The sequence below is a fragment of the Stegodyphus dumicola genome, chromosome 1, assembly GCF_044657685.1.
Source record: "Stegodyphus dumicola isolate Sdum_Otavi_A_Nest chromosome 1, ASM4465768v1".
Classification (NCBI taxonomy): domain Eukaryota; kingdom Metazoa; phylum Arthropoda; class Arachnida; order Araneae; family Eresidae; genus Stegodyphus; species Stegodyphus dumicola.
The window spans coordinates 231,270,212-231,288,072 of NC_140768.1; the positions used below are offsets into that span (position 1 = coordinate 231,270,212).

Here is a 17,861-nt window from a genome sequence, read left to right on the forward strand (position 1 = left end):
ATTAGGCTTAGCGACACTTAAACAACTTCGAAATTGTTGATAATTCTAAAAATATTGCATACAGATTTACTAAAGGCATAAAAACTTTAACCGGAAGATAAGAACAACATAATTCAATCATTTTTAAAGCAAAAAATGTACAATTTACAACCATATAAGAGTAAAGAAACTGAGATCACTGAGCCGGGTAACAGAGTGGATATATATATCAATATATTTATATATGTTTGGTGCGGCCGATTGCAACCAAAATACGAGGTGCACATCTACATGTTATAGCAGTCCTGTATACAAAATTTCAATGTTCTGAGGCTACTCGTTTTTGAGTTATGCAAGATACGTTCGTACAGACACCAGGAAAAATCCTCTTCAGAATTCATTTTAAAGCAGTTTTATAAGTTTTGGAGGAAAAGAGTCTTTTATTCTGTCCTTATGTACAGATATCACGCAAATGCATCGTTAAATTTGCATTCGAAGAGGTCAAAATGGATATTTTCATTGAAATATGTTTGCTGTTTGAAACTTTTTGCGATAACAATACTTCCTTTTTACTTCGTACAAGGAAGTAAAAAAAGCAGGGTTACATTCAAATACAGTACAAAGTAAACAATGGTATTACTTTTCTTAATTTCTGTAAACTTCACTCAACCTTTGTAACACGAGACATCTTCTTACTTGGATTTAATAATAATTCAAAAAGGCTTTTCCTCAATATGTTCTGCAAATCTTAACAATCATTATGCACTTTTTTCATTTGCTGAAAGATTAAAATTACAAACACCTATGTCTTATCTAGAAATTTCTACTAGAGAAATGACAAGAATTTAACGCATCAAAATTTCTGTGGATAATAAATAATAAATGCTGTGTTATTCATTAAATTATACACTGTGCAATGAATTGTGCATGTTATTCATTTTTATCAAAAATAAATTCCTATGATAGATAACATAATTCAAAACCAGAAACAAAGATCAGCAGGAGACCAAAACTGTCTAGAACTGTGACTGTTGATTTAAGGATACATCACTGCATTTTTTTCCTTTTTGAACTTCGCAAGAGCATTTTCTCAAAAGATTAATCTTTTTAACTACTTATACGAAGCCTATGTAATTAAACTGATTATTGTTCTTAAAGTGAAATTAATTTTAATGTTAATATTTTTATGGTCAAAACTGCACGAAGCCAACAATTCATGATACCAATTTGATGTTTTAATAAAATGAATTTATAAAGTTTGTTTGAAAAGAAAATCAGCACTTAAAGCAAATAGCAATACCATATTTTCATCTTTTTCAATAAATTTATTTTAAAAATAAATAAATAAAATATTACAATAAAAATATTTACAAGTAATTACAATAAAAATAAATAAAGAGATATTTACAAGTAAAAAATATACAAAGAAATATTTACAAACATGCACTTTTTAAAGAATTTTCATAATAAATTGAAAATCATACACAGCATGCATGATCCTGAGCTTAACTTTTGCTTTTAAATTTTCATCCATATTTCTCAATTTGTTATGAAAACTCATTAAAAAATGCATGTCATCATCACAGACTTCTTTGGCCATCATATCGCTATTTCTCTTCATCAATTTCAAAATTTGCTCTTGAAAATTTTGACCCTTTCGTTTCAATACTTTTGGAGTTTCCAAAGTTTCATTTTGATGATCTTCGTCACAGGACACATCCAGATGATTGACATCCTCGTTATCAAATAGGTCCTGTGACGAAAGAATCTCTTCCTCAGCAACAGGAAGCAGTGATGCATTGCTGCAACTAGGCCCATCCACTGCTGGTTTTACATTGAAACGAGTGCTACGTTAGAAAAATAAAATAATACACAATATTAAAATAAAAAAATTGCCACTACACACAGAATTTAAAAATTCTAATATACATGAAGATTTAGTGAAACCTTGTTAAATAACTGCTTATTTATTAATGAATATATTTAATAAATCCTGAATAATAGTTTAACTAAGGCTTACACACTATGAGATTTTTAATAGGAATTATTAATAAATACATTAAAGAAATCTTTGAGTATCAAGTTTATTTCTATTCTGTTCTAGGAGGATCTGTATACTGAAGTTGCAACATCATGATTTAAGTTTCTTATCTATGTATTATTCTCGTCACTGCGAGATAATTATCAGTTTTACAATGGCCTTCAAAATCTACATTTTCATTTTCTAAGTTAATACTAGACATCTAGAATTCCGGATTATGAACATCAATTTCTTAATTAAAATGTCATTTTTGGTTTTATTACATTCAAAAAATAAAAAAATATTACACATTTTTCAAAATTAGTTTTATACCTAGTATCTAGTTTGCATTACTAAAAATAAATCTTAATCATTTAAAATATGCTTTTTTTTAATGTACTGATAATATATTGTACATTAATAAAAAATCCTCAATAATTCCACTTAGTTTTCCTAAGTGGAATTATGTTATATTCACAACTTAATATCAAAAACAATTCATTAAATTACATAATTTCTACATTTTTAACAGGCTTGTGTTATAGTAGTTACAATACGTAAAACAGAATTTACCGCCTATGTCTGATAGTATCCTCTAAAAAGGCCATCTGCTCAGCAAGTGGAAATTTTCTTATTTTTGATGCAGCACCATCACCGCTTCTTGTTGTCAAGGTCTTCTTGTACCTGATGTATGACCTTCGGATGCACTTCCAACGGTACTGAAGCTCTTTCACTATAATAAATTTTTTTAAATGTATTATATTTCACGAATTAATTTTACCAGAGCAAGTTGTTAAGATAGTAAATGTTCATTTAAGTGAAAAAATAAATGTCTACTTGAAGTTGCAAAATTTTAATAAATACACCCATTGCCATAAAATCTTATGCCTCATGAAGTAATTGTAAGATCATAACAAAATTTGACAATAAGATATATGTGCTCTGAATGACATACACCATTTTCTCTGTTTGGAATGCTGTCGCACTTGACTACAACATATGGAACCAGGTTGTCTTTAGCGATGAATCAAAATTCAATTTGGGAAGACCAATTATAAAATTTTACTTTGCAGGTTTTAAATACTACAGTGTTAGGCTAGAAGTTAAATATCAGACAGAGCTCACATATTTATTTAACTGCCATGAAAATTCAAAGTTGGTAAAACATTTTTATTGCTATTCCACAAAAGATAAATTCAGAGCAATGCAATAGTATTTATTTTCAACAACTACATTATGAAGCATGTGTGGGGATAAACTGAACAACTTCTGATAAATAATGATGATAAATTGTCAAAATAAAAATTTAAAAAAAATTGGGTGGATTCATGATAGAACAAAAAATTTGTGAAAAAAGTGTATTTCTTCTTACTGGTGAACCATGTTATTTCAAAAAAAGAGTTGGGTGCCATTTTTTAAAAGCATAATTATAATTTTCTACAAGCTTTATCTTTGTGGCATGCAAACATGGTTTGGTATCATATGAATACCTTTCTTGGGGGCCAGAGGATTAATTATTGTTTCATATATCAAATATATGTAACCTGACAGAGGAAGTGGAATTTAACATTTTGTAATTGATCTAAAATGTCAATTTGTCACATAAGTTAGTAAGATAATACAGAAATAGTATTCAATCAATAAATCCAAAAACTAATCCTCTCTACTTCATTCATAAAACAAAACATATTCAGAATTTCATCCTTCAGAGTAAATAGTTTAGAACATAAATGTGATGACATATCACTATAATGTGATATGTTATTGAAGTAACTGAGATGAATGTGAATTATGTTCGTAATGAAGTTTTTTAAGTAATTTTACTAGCTTGGTCAAACATCAATCATTTTATTTTTTGAACTTGCACAACTAAAACATTTCAAGTTCAAGGACTTCACATTTCTCCCTGGCTTTATTTCCCTATTATTTGGCTCCATAGCAATGTAAAGGCATTACACATGCTTACTAGTTTAAATTAAATTATTTTCTTTTTATTCAATAAACATGGCATACATATCCATTTTTAATTTAAGCTTCTTCAAAAATTACTACACTGTTTTCTTTCTATGACACTGAAAGAAATTTAAATACATAAATAAAGATAAAGGGAAATTTTAAATGGTTTGAAAAGAGTCAACGATACAGTAAAATTGAATTTTCTTTGATTTCACCTCACTGAATAGGTTTCTCTTTCTTATTCTGTGATAACAAAAATAATAATAGCAATAATAATACAGATAAATGAAAACAGCCAAACATGCAGATTTGAAACTTTTGCATATCTTTGCTTCAGATAAATTTCTATAACAGTATTATATATTTTTTACTTTCATTTTCCAAAAATAGCTGTAGATCTTTTAACCAATATAAATCAAGTTCAAATTTTCTTCTTGTTAATATGCAGTTAAAATAAAAATTGTTTAAATTTTGGAAATTCAAATAAAATTTGTAATTAAATCGCATTCTGACACTGTTAATTTAGTAAACTGTAATGGTTTTCAAATGATGAATGCATGTATACATACATATATATATATATAAATCATTCACAGTATCCTACATATACCCATAATCATATCAGCATAATAATGAGAGACAAAATCAAATTTAATAATGGACTTTAAAAAAAAAACATGTATGCAAGAGACAAGTTAAATATGAATGCGAATTTAATTAAGACCTAGCGATCTAAATAACAAAACAAAAAGGACAAAAAATTTACGGTACTATTCGGTTTCGAGGGCCGTAAAAAATCGCCAAACTATTGTTAATGCCAATGCTGCCAAAAATAATTGCGGCAACCTTAATAATTGCGTCAAGAAAGGAAGTATTATAGTAAATAACTATTTAAGATTGATGTTTTAATTTAGATGAAAGGTTAATTTCATATAATACTTAATTTATTATTATAATTTATATGAAAAAGGCTAAACAGGAATGAATGAAAGCATATGAGTAAATAACTATTTCAGATCATTATTATAATTTATATAAAAATTGCTAAACATAATGAATGGATGCCTGCATCGCTATTTCGCTACCGGCTTATCGCTAAAGCATAATTTCATCTCGTTGGTTGTTCAAACGTAATTTTCTATAATGAATGATGCCTTTCCTTTGAAAATATTCTCGGTAAAGTGCAGAATCGCTCACTTACTTGTTTGCCGCTTTTTACAAGGGTAAAAAGGGGTAAAAAGCAATTGGATATTTGTCAATTTTCTTTTACTTTTTAAGTGAACATAGGTCGATGTGTACATAGATAAAGTCAAGGGTGTGCACAGTGCCATTTTTGTGCAATTCTGGGAATTTTTTTTAAAGTGAAAATAGGTTGATGTGCACATGGATACCGAGTATGTGCAATTGTTAAAAACACGTCAAGCAGTGGGCGATTCTGCACTTTACCCAAAATTCTATTGCCGACTTTTCGTCATGGCAATTCCCATATTGTTAAATCCATAGGATATCAAAAAAGGATTTAAAATCAAAAAATGATTTAAAAATTAAACTAGTATTTCAATGGCGTCTTAAGAAATACAGAACTATATAAACTTACGCAATCTGAAATCAGCGCGTACGCTAGATTTCGCGTGCTGTTAAATGGGCGCGTTTGCTAGATTTGGCGCTTTTGCGCATACATTTTCGTTGCAATTTTTTTACGGCCTTCGAAACCGAATAGTACCAAATTTACTTACCACCACAATTTGTATCCTCAGCAATCATCTCCCAGGCTTTCTGAACGAGGTTCAGATTTCTGTGGTCCATGGATCTTGCATCCCAAATTACGGGATGGTTCTAGACTCCAGTGATTAAAATTTCATTGGACACGATGCGCTCCATATTAAAAAAAAATGTCGCCTTCGAAGTGACAGCGAAATTGTCCCGCTTCGTTTTAGCTTCCCTCTGATTGGTCGACGCTTATCCCAAACTCGGCGTAAAGTTGAAAACTTTCAACCTTGCGCCACAAGCCTTAAACCAGATTATGTGACGTAGCACAGACTGGTTGCCTTGGCAACGCAGCTTGGCTTTACCCACTTATGTCCATTACGCCCTCGTCTGAACGGGCTCTGTGTCCGGCACGCCCAAACTCAGATAAATCCAAGTTCATACCAAGTGCAACACCTAAAATCAAGACAGAACATCAAGACAGAAACAGTACCACCTACTAATACTAATTCAACACAAAATAGCAGCGAACACTCCCAAAAATCCAATAGCTCTCTAGTCTCCGGAATTTTCAACTTCAATAGTCTCAAAGATGTATGGGAAGTCATTATTAGTGGAATCAAGCAATTTAAATCAGCAACCAACACAATCGAAAAGTTCGGAGTCATTATGGATGTCTTAGAAAAAATTAGCAACTATTTTTAACAATCCAATCAATAACAGTCGCAGCTCACTAAAAATACTCTCTTGGAATGCGAACACTCTGTTTGGCAAAAAAGAAGAATTTAACTACCTAATTCAAGACCTGTAACCAGACGTAATTCTTATTCAAGAAACTCACCTGAAGCCGTGCAAAAAAGTACTAATAGCAAATTATAATATCTACCGGACAGACCAGGACACAGGAAGAGGGGGTAGGAATTTGCACCTATGTCAAAAGAGGTCTTGATCATCAAATTCCCCCCAATAATTCAATCTCATTTGAAAGCAACAGCATAATAATGAAATTCAACAATCAAAGATACATAATTTTTAATATTTACATCCCACCAAGAAATAACCCGAACATGATAGAACTAGGAATACTACATTCTACAAACTCTACTGCAATAGTGAAAGGCAACTTCAACGCCAAACTTAGATTATGGAATCGTAACTCATCTAATAAAATACGCAGGTAAATTTTCAACCTCATTCAAAATAGAAATCTTAACATACATGTCATCGATAACCCCACCCATTACGGGTACAATAGCCACTTTACAATAGACTTTTTTCTTTCCAGTAGCCTAACTCCAACCTGCACCATCTCTGCCATTCCAGCCTTAGCATTCGACCACAACCCAATCATGCTTGAAATATCCACTAATGCCTACTCCCCAACTTTGGAACGGTGTGTGGGAATTACAAATTGGCCCAAGTTCTCCGAAATTTTAACCTCTACGATATCAGGCAACTTAAAAATTGAAAAAAAATCCTAAATAGAAGAAATTGATAAATTCACCCAAAATATTCAACATGCCATCAATCTAGCTACCAATAACATCAAAAACAATTCTATGCCTCTCCCCTGGGAAATCAAGGATAAGATTAGAAGAAAACACAGGATTCGAAAAATCTGGCAAAACTCTGGAGACCCATTATTAAAAACCAACTCAACAGGATCCAAAATGAAATTAAAAGAAGCATCGCAGATTTCAAGCAAGACAGATGGAAAAATTATTTAAATGACTTATCTACAGAAGACAATAAAATAGCCTTTACAAAATCACTAGAAATCTCAAAAATAGTTATAAATAAATCCCTAACCTTCACACCAGCTCCGGCGTCGTATATTCCAATCAAGACAAAGCGAACGCTACTGCAGACACTTTGTAAGAAACATTCACTCATAACCTTGACCCATATGATGAAGGCACAACAAATGTAGCCTTGTTAACAACTTTCGCAATACCCCTGGACCTCGCAACTTTACTTTCCTTACAAATTCTATCACCGTAGTGGAATTTATCAATTATCAGAAGAAGAAAAAGCCCCAGGAGACGATGGAATCACAAATATTGCTCTGAAGAATCTTACCATCAACGCCATCACCTGTCTCACTAAAATTATCAACAGCATCATCAAACTGGCTTATTATGCTAAAATTTGGAAACACGCAATTATTGTTGTCTTCCCGAAACCTTACTCCAATCCAGCAATTCTAGATAATTACCGTCCCATTAGTCTACTGAGCAACCTTACAAAAATAACTGATCGTATGATATTTTATAATATCCGGCAAAATATTCATTCTTTCAACTACCTGCCTGACCAACAATTTGGCTTCAGAGAAAAACATAGCACCCACATCAATTACTAACAGTTATCAACTATATCACGGATGGATTCAACGCCAAACTGCTCACAGGTGGATGTCGCAAAAGCGTTCGACAGGGTATGGCACAAAGGCCTTATATTCAACCTCATCAAATTAAATTTTCCAGACCACTTCATCCGACTTGTCGCCTCCTACCTAGATAACAAAACTTTCTCAGTCAAAATTAATAGCAGTCTCTTTTCCAGAAGTAGTACAATTGCAGGTACACTTCAAGGGATCAGCACTTTCTCCATATCATATTTTTATAATATATATATACTCACGATATTCCAAGAAATCTATCTATCACAATAGGGCTATTCAGAGATGATACAGCTATTTTAACTTACGCCTCCACCTTAACTACCGTCTGGCTGCAACTACAAAAATATCTAAATCAACTTGAAGACTGGCTCATCAAATGGTGAATCGCAATTAATACCCAAAATCCAAAGCAGTTTTATTTAGTAAAGGTAATTCTAATAAAAGACCTCCCAAACCATATCATTTTCAAAGAAGAAATGGAATGCAGAAACAAAGCAAAATACCTTGGAATAATACTTGACCATAAATTTACTTTTGCCCAGCAATTTAAAGCAACAAAACAAAAACTCAATTACACCAGGGTCAATATGCGCCCCCTACTAGGAAGAAGAAGCAATCTTTCCTTAAGAAACAAAATCCTTCCTCATAACCAAGTTTTAAGACCTGCATTACTCTACGGATGCGAAATCTGGGGTCATGCCACAAACACAAATTTAAAACCACTCCAATTCATATAAAATAAAATGTTTTCTAAAAATCAAGAACATTAACGAATATAGAAACCACAGCTAACTTCTCCAATAAAGTCAGATACCACAATAATCATCTAATTGCCTCTTTAGAAATTACCCCTCCAATTCTAAGCACCAAGAGCCCGCGCTAACAGAGTGAACACCCATGCATATAATCGGTGAAACAGCAATTCTACTTTCCTGCCACTAAAACCAGTCAAACAGCCCTCCCCTCTTTTTCCCAGATGCTTCCATCAGATGTGAAGAAAGCGAAAGCGCTGCTTCAATTTAAATGACAATCTTCGACGAAAATTGAAGCCGAAGAAATGTGAGCAATGTGACATCACGACTGATGATCGTGGCCGCTGTGTAGCATGCGGATAAGACGAAAGTTTTGTTTATAGTCATAATGATTTTAGAGAAAGATACTATGGATATATTAGAGAGACTGGGAGGTGCAAATAAAGTAATATTGAAACACCAGGATAGCCAAGGTCAAAGGAAACCCTGCCTCTATTAAATATACACCAGAATTGCGATCTTTTGCAATGATGCTACATTTTTACTCTTCTAAGGCATATAATTATGTTAGGGAAACATTTGACACATGTTTGCCACAACCACAGACTTTGTGCAATTGATATAAATGTGTTGATGGTTCACCAGCCTTCAGTGATGAAATTTTAGGACTTCTTACACATGAAGCACTATCTGCTAAACAATACCCACTTATATGCAGTTTGCTTATAGATGGAATGGCAAGAAACATTATGGCTATGTCGATATGGGGACAGATCTAAACAATGACTGTCTGCTTGTTGCAAAAGAAGCCGTAGCTTTTATGCTTGTGTGCATAAGCAATAGTTGGAAATTACCAATAGGTTATTTTCATGTAGATGGTATTTCTGGACTCAGTTAAGCAATTTAGTTTAGCAGTGTCTAATATTAGTTGAAAAAACTGGTATCAAGGTAGTATCATTAACATTTGATGGGACTGCATGCAACATGAGCATGGCCAAACACTTAGGATGTTCATTTGATACTAACAAATCTTTGTTAACTTCTTTTCAGCATCCTTCAAATAAAGAAAATATTTTTGCATTTCTGGACCCATGTCACATGTTGAAATTAATAAGGAATACATTGGGAGAGAAGAAATGTATAATAGATAATGAAATTCAATTGATAACTTGGAGTTTCCTTGTGAAACTGCAAGAAGTACAAGATGCAGAAGGATTGCATCTATCAAATAAATTGCGGAAATGCCATTTGGAATGGTTCCGGCAAAAAATGAGTGTACAACTTGCAGCACAACTGATGTGCGATTCAGTTGCTGATGCAACTGAAGAGTGTCAATGTCTGGGCTTAATAAATTGTGAAAATTCAGAAACAACACTGAAATTGCTTAGGCACATCAATCGTATTTTCAATATTTTTAATTCTCAAAATATACGTCAACGAGAATGGAAGAAGCCGTTATATCCTCAGAATGTTTCTGAATACTTAAGAGATGCTATCAAATACCCTTTTTCTTTAAAAACGTATCCAGAGAAACTTCTCTCGATACAAACAAACAGAAGAACTGGATTCCTGGGTTTGATTGTATGTGCTGAGAGTTTACTGGGACTGTTAGAAATATAGAAATGTTATACAGTGTTCAGAACCAGTATTAATTTACTTGCCTGCATATAAAATAAGTCAGGATCACATTAAATTATTCTTTGATTTGATATGTGTATGTGGTAGGCGGAATAATAATCCTACAGTTAGGCAATTCATGAATGCTAACAAAAGGATTGTAATTCAAGATGAGTTAACATAAATGAGATGTGCTAATACCCTAGCATGTTCTTGGAGAGAAATGTAACAATGAGGCTGTACATTTTATTCCCTAAAGTATCTCTCTAAACAGATCCCAATACCTTCAAAAAATTATTTCTAAGCGTAACAGCAGTCCGCCTCGAAAGATTTTTGCATTAATAAACACACAACTACCTTTAACCTCACTAAGCATTTTCAAATTTCTAAAATATTCATCCAAGCATTTTCAAATTCCTAAAAAAATTCATCCAAGCATTTTCAAATTCCTAAAAAATTCATCCAGACCTAACACATCGTCTTCAGTGGATGAAACTTTATGTTCAATGTTAAGCATTTTCAAATTCCTAAAAAATTAATCCAGACCTAACACATCGTCTTCAGTGGATGAAACTTTATGTTCAATGTTAAGCATTTTCAAATTCCTAAAAAATTCATCCAGACCTAACACATCCTCTTCAGTGGATGAGTCTTTATGTTCGATGTTCGTACTGATAGTCTCATCATTTCTCCACTTTTCATTTAGATCTAAGCGAACATCAGTATTCTTCTTTGTCATCTTTTTTTTCTTTTGTTTTCGTCGGAGTTTGTGAAGATCTGTTTTCAGCCGCGGTAAAAGCGCAGAATAGGCTGCATCAACAAAGTTCAGTATGAGGAGCTGCGTGACGTCATTAAATGGGTGGAACTAAGCTTATGACGTCACAATGTAGTCTCGCATTTACACTATGTGTACTTTCTATTTTCTCTTAAAAATAACAATAATAAATTGTTTATTATTGTAAATTAATATCAAATTCCTTACTTTTAATTTACATTTATAACATTTAAGTTTAGGCGTTACTGATAATAAGTATAATAAATCGTTTATAAAATTACCATGATACAGTGAGCGAATTCTACCAATTATTAAAACGATAAACAACGTCGCAGTCTCTAATAGTTGTAGAGCTTCAATATTAAATTATTATTTTTTTTATTAACTTTTTTATTTATACAAATAAACTATTTTTTTTTAAATTTAAATTCATATTGTGGAACATTTCAATTTTATCATTTTTACAAATTACCTTCTTGCTACGTAACGACATAATTCCTTACATACCAATAATTAGACAATTTTCATTATTTCTAAAAATTTTAAACTTTACGTTAATAAAAAAAGAATATTTTTTATTGCATATGAACATCATTACACAGCTTTCATATCAGTTTCTAAAATTCCTAAATCACGCTATATTCTGTGCAGGCATGCTAGAATTCTACGCATTAATAAATAAAAAAATCTAATTTCTCAGAATGAAAGAAAATAATATAATAAAATAAATACTACAAACTTGGAACACTAAGCAATGCTTCACATACGCGCACACACACATATTATTTGCAATTACGATACCAAACACTACGTATTAAAATATCAGGTAAACGTTACTTCAAGCGTTAAAGTTTACAGTTTTGCTACTGTTGAGTCGATCGTCGGACTATCCATATATATCGTAAATCGGAAAGCGTTATAAACATATCAAAAAACAAAAAATTAAAAATACAATTTAAATGAAAAATTATGTCTTAAATATAATTCACAATTAAAACAACAATACAAATTTAAAATAACAAACGATATGTTAAACATTGCACATAAATAAAGTCACATTACTCCTCGACATCACGCACAACCTCGTTTTCCCTTTTACACAACGATCAGTATTCGCTCGAAAAACATTAAAGAATTCCATAAACTCGGTGTCCTTGTGCTCATTTATCTATTTTCACTTAAAGAAAAATCAGACAATTGCTCAAACTCGGCATTGCGCACCACATTGGCTTTTCCCATGTGCACATCGATCAATTTTCACTTAAAAAAACATCCCAGAGTTGCACAAACTCGGCATTGCGCATCACATTTGATTTGCCCATGTGCACATCGACCTATTTTCACTTAAAAAAACATCCCAGAATTGCACAAACTCGGCATTGCGCACCACATTGGCTTTTCCCATGTGCACATCGATTTATTTTCACTTAAAAAAACATCCCAGAGTTGCACAAACTCGACATTGCGCACCACATTGGCTTTTCCCATGTGCACATCGATCTATTTTCACTTAAAAACATCCCAGAGTTGCACAAACTCGGCATTGCGCACCACATTGGCTTTTCCCATGTGCACATCGATCTATTTTCACTTAAAAAAACATCCCAGAGTTGCACAAACTCTGCATTGCGCACCACATGGCTTTGCCCATGTGCACATCGATCTATTTTCACTTAAAAAACATCCCAGAATTGCACAAATTTGGCATAGCGCACCACATTGGCTTTTCCCATGTGTACATCAACCTATTTTCACTTAAAAAAACATCCCAGAATTGCACAAACTCGGCATTGCGCACCACATTTCTGGATCTTTAAAACTCAAGCTATGATTGACTTTCAGGTGCGCATACCCTTCGAACTCGAGACAGTCGTACGCTTTCCAACAATCGGATATAATAATCGATCCTGGTAGAACATTCTCTTTAATGATTTCTAGCAATGTTTCGGCACCTATGTTTTCAACAACTCTAAAGACGCATTTATCTGTTCCTCTCTCACCCAAACCAAAAACCCATTTTCCTTCGACTCTTTTACCTCTATGATACTTTTGCTTGCCAAACTTGCTTTCGTCGATTTCGACAATGACACCTTCCCCACCCAACTTAACATTCTCCTTCAAACGTAACTCCATGCATACTTCTCTACAAAAACTTTTCCAATCTGTCACCGTATTTTTAGCAATACGTAATTCCGTTCGTATAAAATCATTCCCGCACTTACCCAACCACATATAGGTAACTCGCAAAACATCACACATGCTCAATTTACTCTTCGCAAACCAGGAGTTCTTTCGAATTGATCTTGAAATTCGATGCCTACATTCGCCTCCAGTAACTCTGCACATCCACTCAAAACCGTCTATACGGTTTTTTCGCTCTACTAGTTTCATATTTGTTCCACAAATCGGGCACTTATACGATATTGCAATCAAACCTTTCTCCATACACCACTCAATAACATTTTTTATCTCTTCGCTCCAACTGATAAAAGAAATCCAGATTCAAATACTCATCCATTCTGCAGTAAGCACCGAATTAAACACACTCATGAATAATCAAAACATTCTTTAAGCAAAAGAATTCTTTTCTGTATTTTCAGAAGTTACGGTTATAATTTTTAATTCATGCATTCAATATTTTCAATCGTTTGCTAATGATCGTTTTCAATCGTTTGGTATCTTAATAATACATTTGTGAGAGATAATTCGTTGCGCTAAATGCTAACAATACCACACAACACACAAAAGTAGATTTAAAATTTAAAAAATCTCGCACAGAACATTATAAACCTACTATTTTAACTCAGTTAAAATATAATATAAGTTTTCTTTAAATACGAAGCTATAGCATACTTATAACTTGTTTTGAAGAAGAGGCGTAACCAATATTACGTCATAAAAAGGCGTGTCCAAGCATAAGAGAAGTAAACACAGCATCGACTGATGCAGCCTATTCTGCGATTTAGCCTCAGCCGCTTGCACGTTGATCTTAAAATCGCTTCCAGGCGAAGATTTTCCATGTTTACTGAAATTTTTTTCTCGACACTATAAATCATGTCAGATATTTCCTCAAATTTTCTTTTGCACATTATTCTTTGATGATTAAACAACAATTAAAATAAAATACGTACCTGATTTTATGTCGAATTTCAACGAAAATGAAACGTTAAACACTTGCACCACAACGATGAAATCGTGCGACAAAGAACAATTTGTTTTTGCAGGTGTTAAATCTTTCTGCCTGCCGGCTAAAATTGCTGGCAAATGTTCTGCAAGCAGAGTGTTAAATATCAAAATACAAAAATAAATGTATCCAATAATTTAAATATATATATTTACAGAAGTTTAATCTAGTAGTAAAAATAATATACGTATATAGAACAGCTTATTTAATTTTAACTTACATACATTACAGTAAATACAAAACTAGTTCGTAATGTACGGAAAAGCGTACTGTCACGTGACTAGATTTGGTCTAGGTTGCCAATGTGCTTAGAATAGATGGAGTAAGCATGACGTCACAAAATTGAAACATTTGAATGCTAGAAAGCGAAGAAGAAAGACGTCTTTTCTGCCCTTTCCTTCCTTTTACCGCACGCATGTTCCTAAAACGTACTCGCTGTACCTCCTGCTGTGATAGCTGCTTCGCTGCTATTGGTTACAAGAATATAGACGTAACTATATAGACGTAGAGCTTTCGCGAGGCCTACATGTCAGTACCTCCTACTCAGCACCTTTAGGAGATACTGTACATATAGGCCACGGTAGCAAGCCGATCAGCCAATAGTGATTCAGCATTTTCTCAGCAGGGGGTACAACGAGAACATTTTAGGAACATGCGTACCGCACCCACTCCTCCACCATACAGCCAGCTCAGGGGCGCCGGTCCGGGGCGAACACAACGGTCACCGCTTTTCGCTTATGTCACTGCTGCTTTTCACTCTTTCCTTCGCTTTCATGCGATCAGCAATCGCTTTCATCAATCTTTAGTAGCAGTCGAACGAGAAGGTATCGCTTGCTATGTCACTCTCGTATCGAGATCTTGTCGCACGGTAGGAGGTTGCGGCCCCAGGACACTATAGAACTTATCCTTAATTAGGAAGCTAAAATTTGTACATTGGATTTTTCAAGTAAAATTCCGTGCATTACCAAATGATCCGCTTTTTAAAATACTCTCTGCTTCAGTAATATAACGAGAATTTACGCCTCCTTGAACAAAATCAAGCATTTCGGAAAAGCTATGCAACTCCATCACTCAGATCACAAATCAAAATACCGGTTTTTATCCGCCACATTAATGTGTGAAAGCGCCACCTTTAAGTAAATTGAATCGCGGAAAGGATTTCACAACGCTGCTTAAGTTACCCCCAAGCTTCCTTTTTAGATTGAAGTCAGGAATCTTAAGCACTCCAGCTACTGCATAAATCTTGTATGTAATAACTTACTCAATATTCCATACGCGGCATCGGTGATCTTCATATGTTATGGTATCAAATAAAGACACTTTCCTTTAACTAAAGCTATTTATGAATCAAAGACTATGTACAAGTATTATATACAGATTACAGGATATCTACTTTATACCACTCTCAAGCACTCCCATCTCTCTCTCGTGAAAACTCTTAATTAGCTAAACATACGGGCGGTGCAGCGCCTTCTATCTCTTTTTCTACATCACTTCTCACCTGTACTCTTTAATAAGAGTACACAAACTTACTTACATAACAATATTGACATTAATTAATAATGGTTTTATACTAGTTTGACATACATAAATGAATAATATAAAAGAATAATCTATACTAGTATATATCAAAGCCATAAATGAACATAATAATTAATAATATAATAATAAAAGCTCAATAATATCAAAAATTCTAAATTAAATTTCGAAAGGATATAACATTTGGATCGTTCTTCTGAATTGCCCTTTGGGCGTGCGAACGAGGCACGCTCGAACACGTCCATGTCTTCCTATCATCACGTTTTTAATTGCACCCATGTCCCAAAGTAGTTTGGATTGTTTTGGTTCTTCTACCTCCAACGCAACGTCTCCAGTCTTAAGGTTGCGCTCAGTTTTAGGATTAGCAAAGTTATTTCCATTTTTTAATTGGAGTAAATATTGCTCTTTCCATTGATCCATGTTAATTTTAAAAGCCTACTATAGTAAAGTTTCCTCCTAGTTAAAGTCTCTTTGTCTGACACATTATTAAAAATTTCCAAAACTTTTCTTCAGAGGTTTCTTGATGCTTCTCATCCAACACTCCCAGAACCCTCCCCACCATAGGAAACGCTAAGGTATGAATTTCCATGTTATCTCTTTGGATGTCAAGAAATCTCTTACTCCTCTGATTCTCTCTGATTCTTTTAAATCCTTTAATTATTGCATGGCTCTGCTCTGATTCTTTTAAATCCTTTAATTATTGCATGTGCTGCGGAAATTCTTGCCATTATCTCATAAATCACTTTGCAGCTCCCTCCTCTTGCTAAAAAAACGTCGTAATGAAAAAAATGAACCTTTTTGCTGACTTTTTGAAAAGTTTCAGCAATATCAACACCTAGTAGATGAAACTGAGGGCCCTAGTCTGGACACCGTCGAGATAGAAGAAGGGGTCGCTTTTTGCGATCTACTTGACAGAGAGCGAGTCTGGTGTCATCGTTTCAATCATTATAGAGATCGACGCGTCGGAAATTTTTCCGTCAGCTGGACAGCTGCCGTTTAAGTTTCTGACCGTCGTTTTAGAGCTAAACTGAGGACGGCGGAGGTCACGGATTGTTTTTGAAAGTGTACGTAATAGATATTTTAATTTCTTAAGATTTGTGAAAAACTCGAGTATTTCGCTATAGAAATAACGCATTTGATGCTGACGATTCTACATTATTTATTTATTCTACATTACCAATGCCTTAATTAAATTTTAGTGAAAATAATATATTTGGTGTCTTCCTATTTCACATATAAAGAAGGGGTACATACTTTTAATTTAAAATTGTAATTTTTAAACTAATGTATATATCAATGTACTTCATTTCATGTTTTGATGAGTAATTTATAAATTTTGCAATTTTATGTTTTAAATTATAATGTATTTTCCTCTACTTTTATTTGAATTTGTAGTGTATAAAAATGTAATACATTAGACATGCATTAAAGAATACGCAGTATATAATTCAAACTATGCACATCCTAAATTCAACATTTACATTAAATTGCTTTGGGTAAAAAAAATTATTTAAGTAGTTTTAACTGTACCGATATCAATGTCAATTTCCAATAGTTTCTAGAATCTCCTGTATAAAACAAGTTCAATTCCTGTATAATTTTCGGTTAAATTCTTGCCAATATTATAATGCAAGATTTGTAATTAGTTATCAGATTTTTTAATGTGGTCTACTTTTAGATATTACATCAGTTTTGTGTATATTTATTCAGATCTAAAAAGTGGTTAGTTTTGGTTTTATGTAATTACGGCAAAGCCTCGAGGGCTATCTGCCTAAAGTGAGGGTTGCCTTCGTGGAGGACATTCTAAGGAAAACAAGCTCGTATACACGTAACACATGGGGAAAACCACGAAAACGTCCATGCAACCAGCCCGTTCGCGGGATTCCAACCTTGGACCGAACTTCTAGTGTTCAGCGATTTTACCGGCT

The 17,861-nt window shown here is 33.4% G+C and overlaps 1 protein-coding gene across 1 annotated transcript; it reads right to left on the reverse strand.

Moving 5' to 3' along the window:
* Positions 1–1,288: 1,288 nt before the first annotated feature.
* Positions 1,289–11,245, reverse strand: LOC146999498 (uncharacterized). The gene is made up of 3 exons (XM_085826298.1): positions 5,692–11,245; positions 2,573–2,732; positions 1,289–1,826 (listed from the first exon to the last, which is right to left on the reverse strand). Exons 1-3 carry the CDS (start codon positions 5,759–5,761, stop codon positions 1,430–1,432), a joined length of 627 nt encoding a protein of 208 aa, XP_085682424.1. The 5' UTR covers positions 5,762–11,245; the 3' UTR covers positions 1,289–1,429.
* Between the last annotated feature and the right edge of the window lie 6,616 nt (positions 11,246–17,861).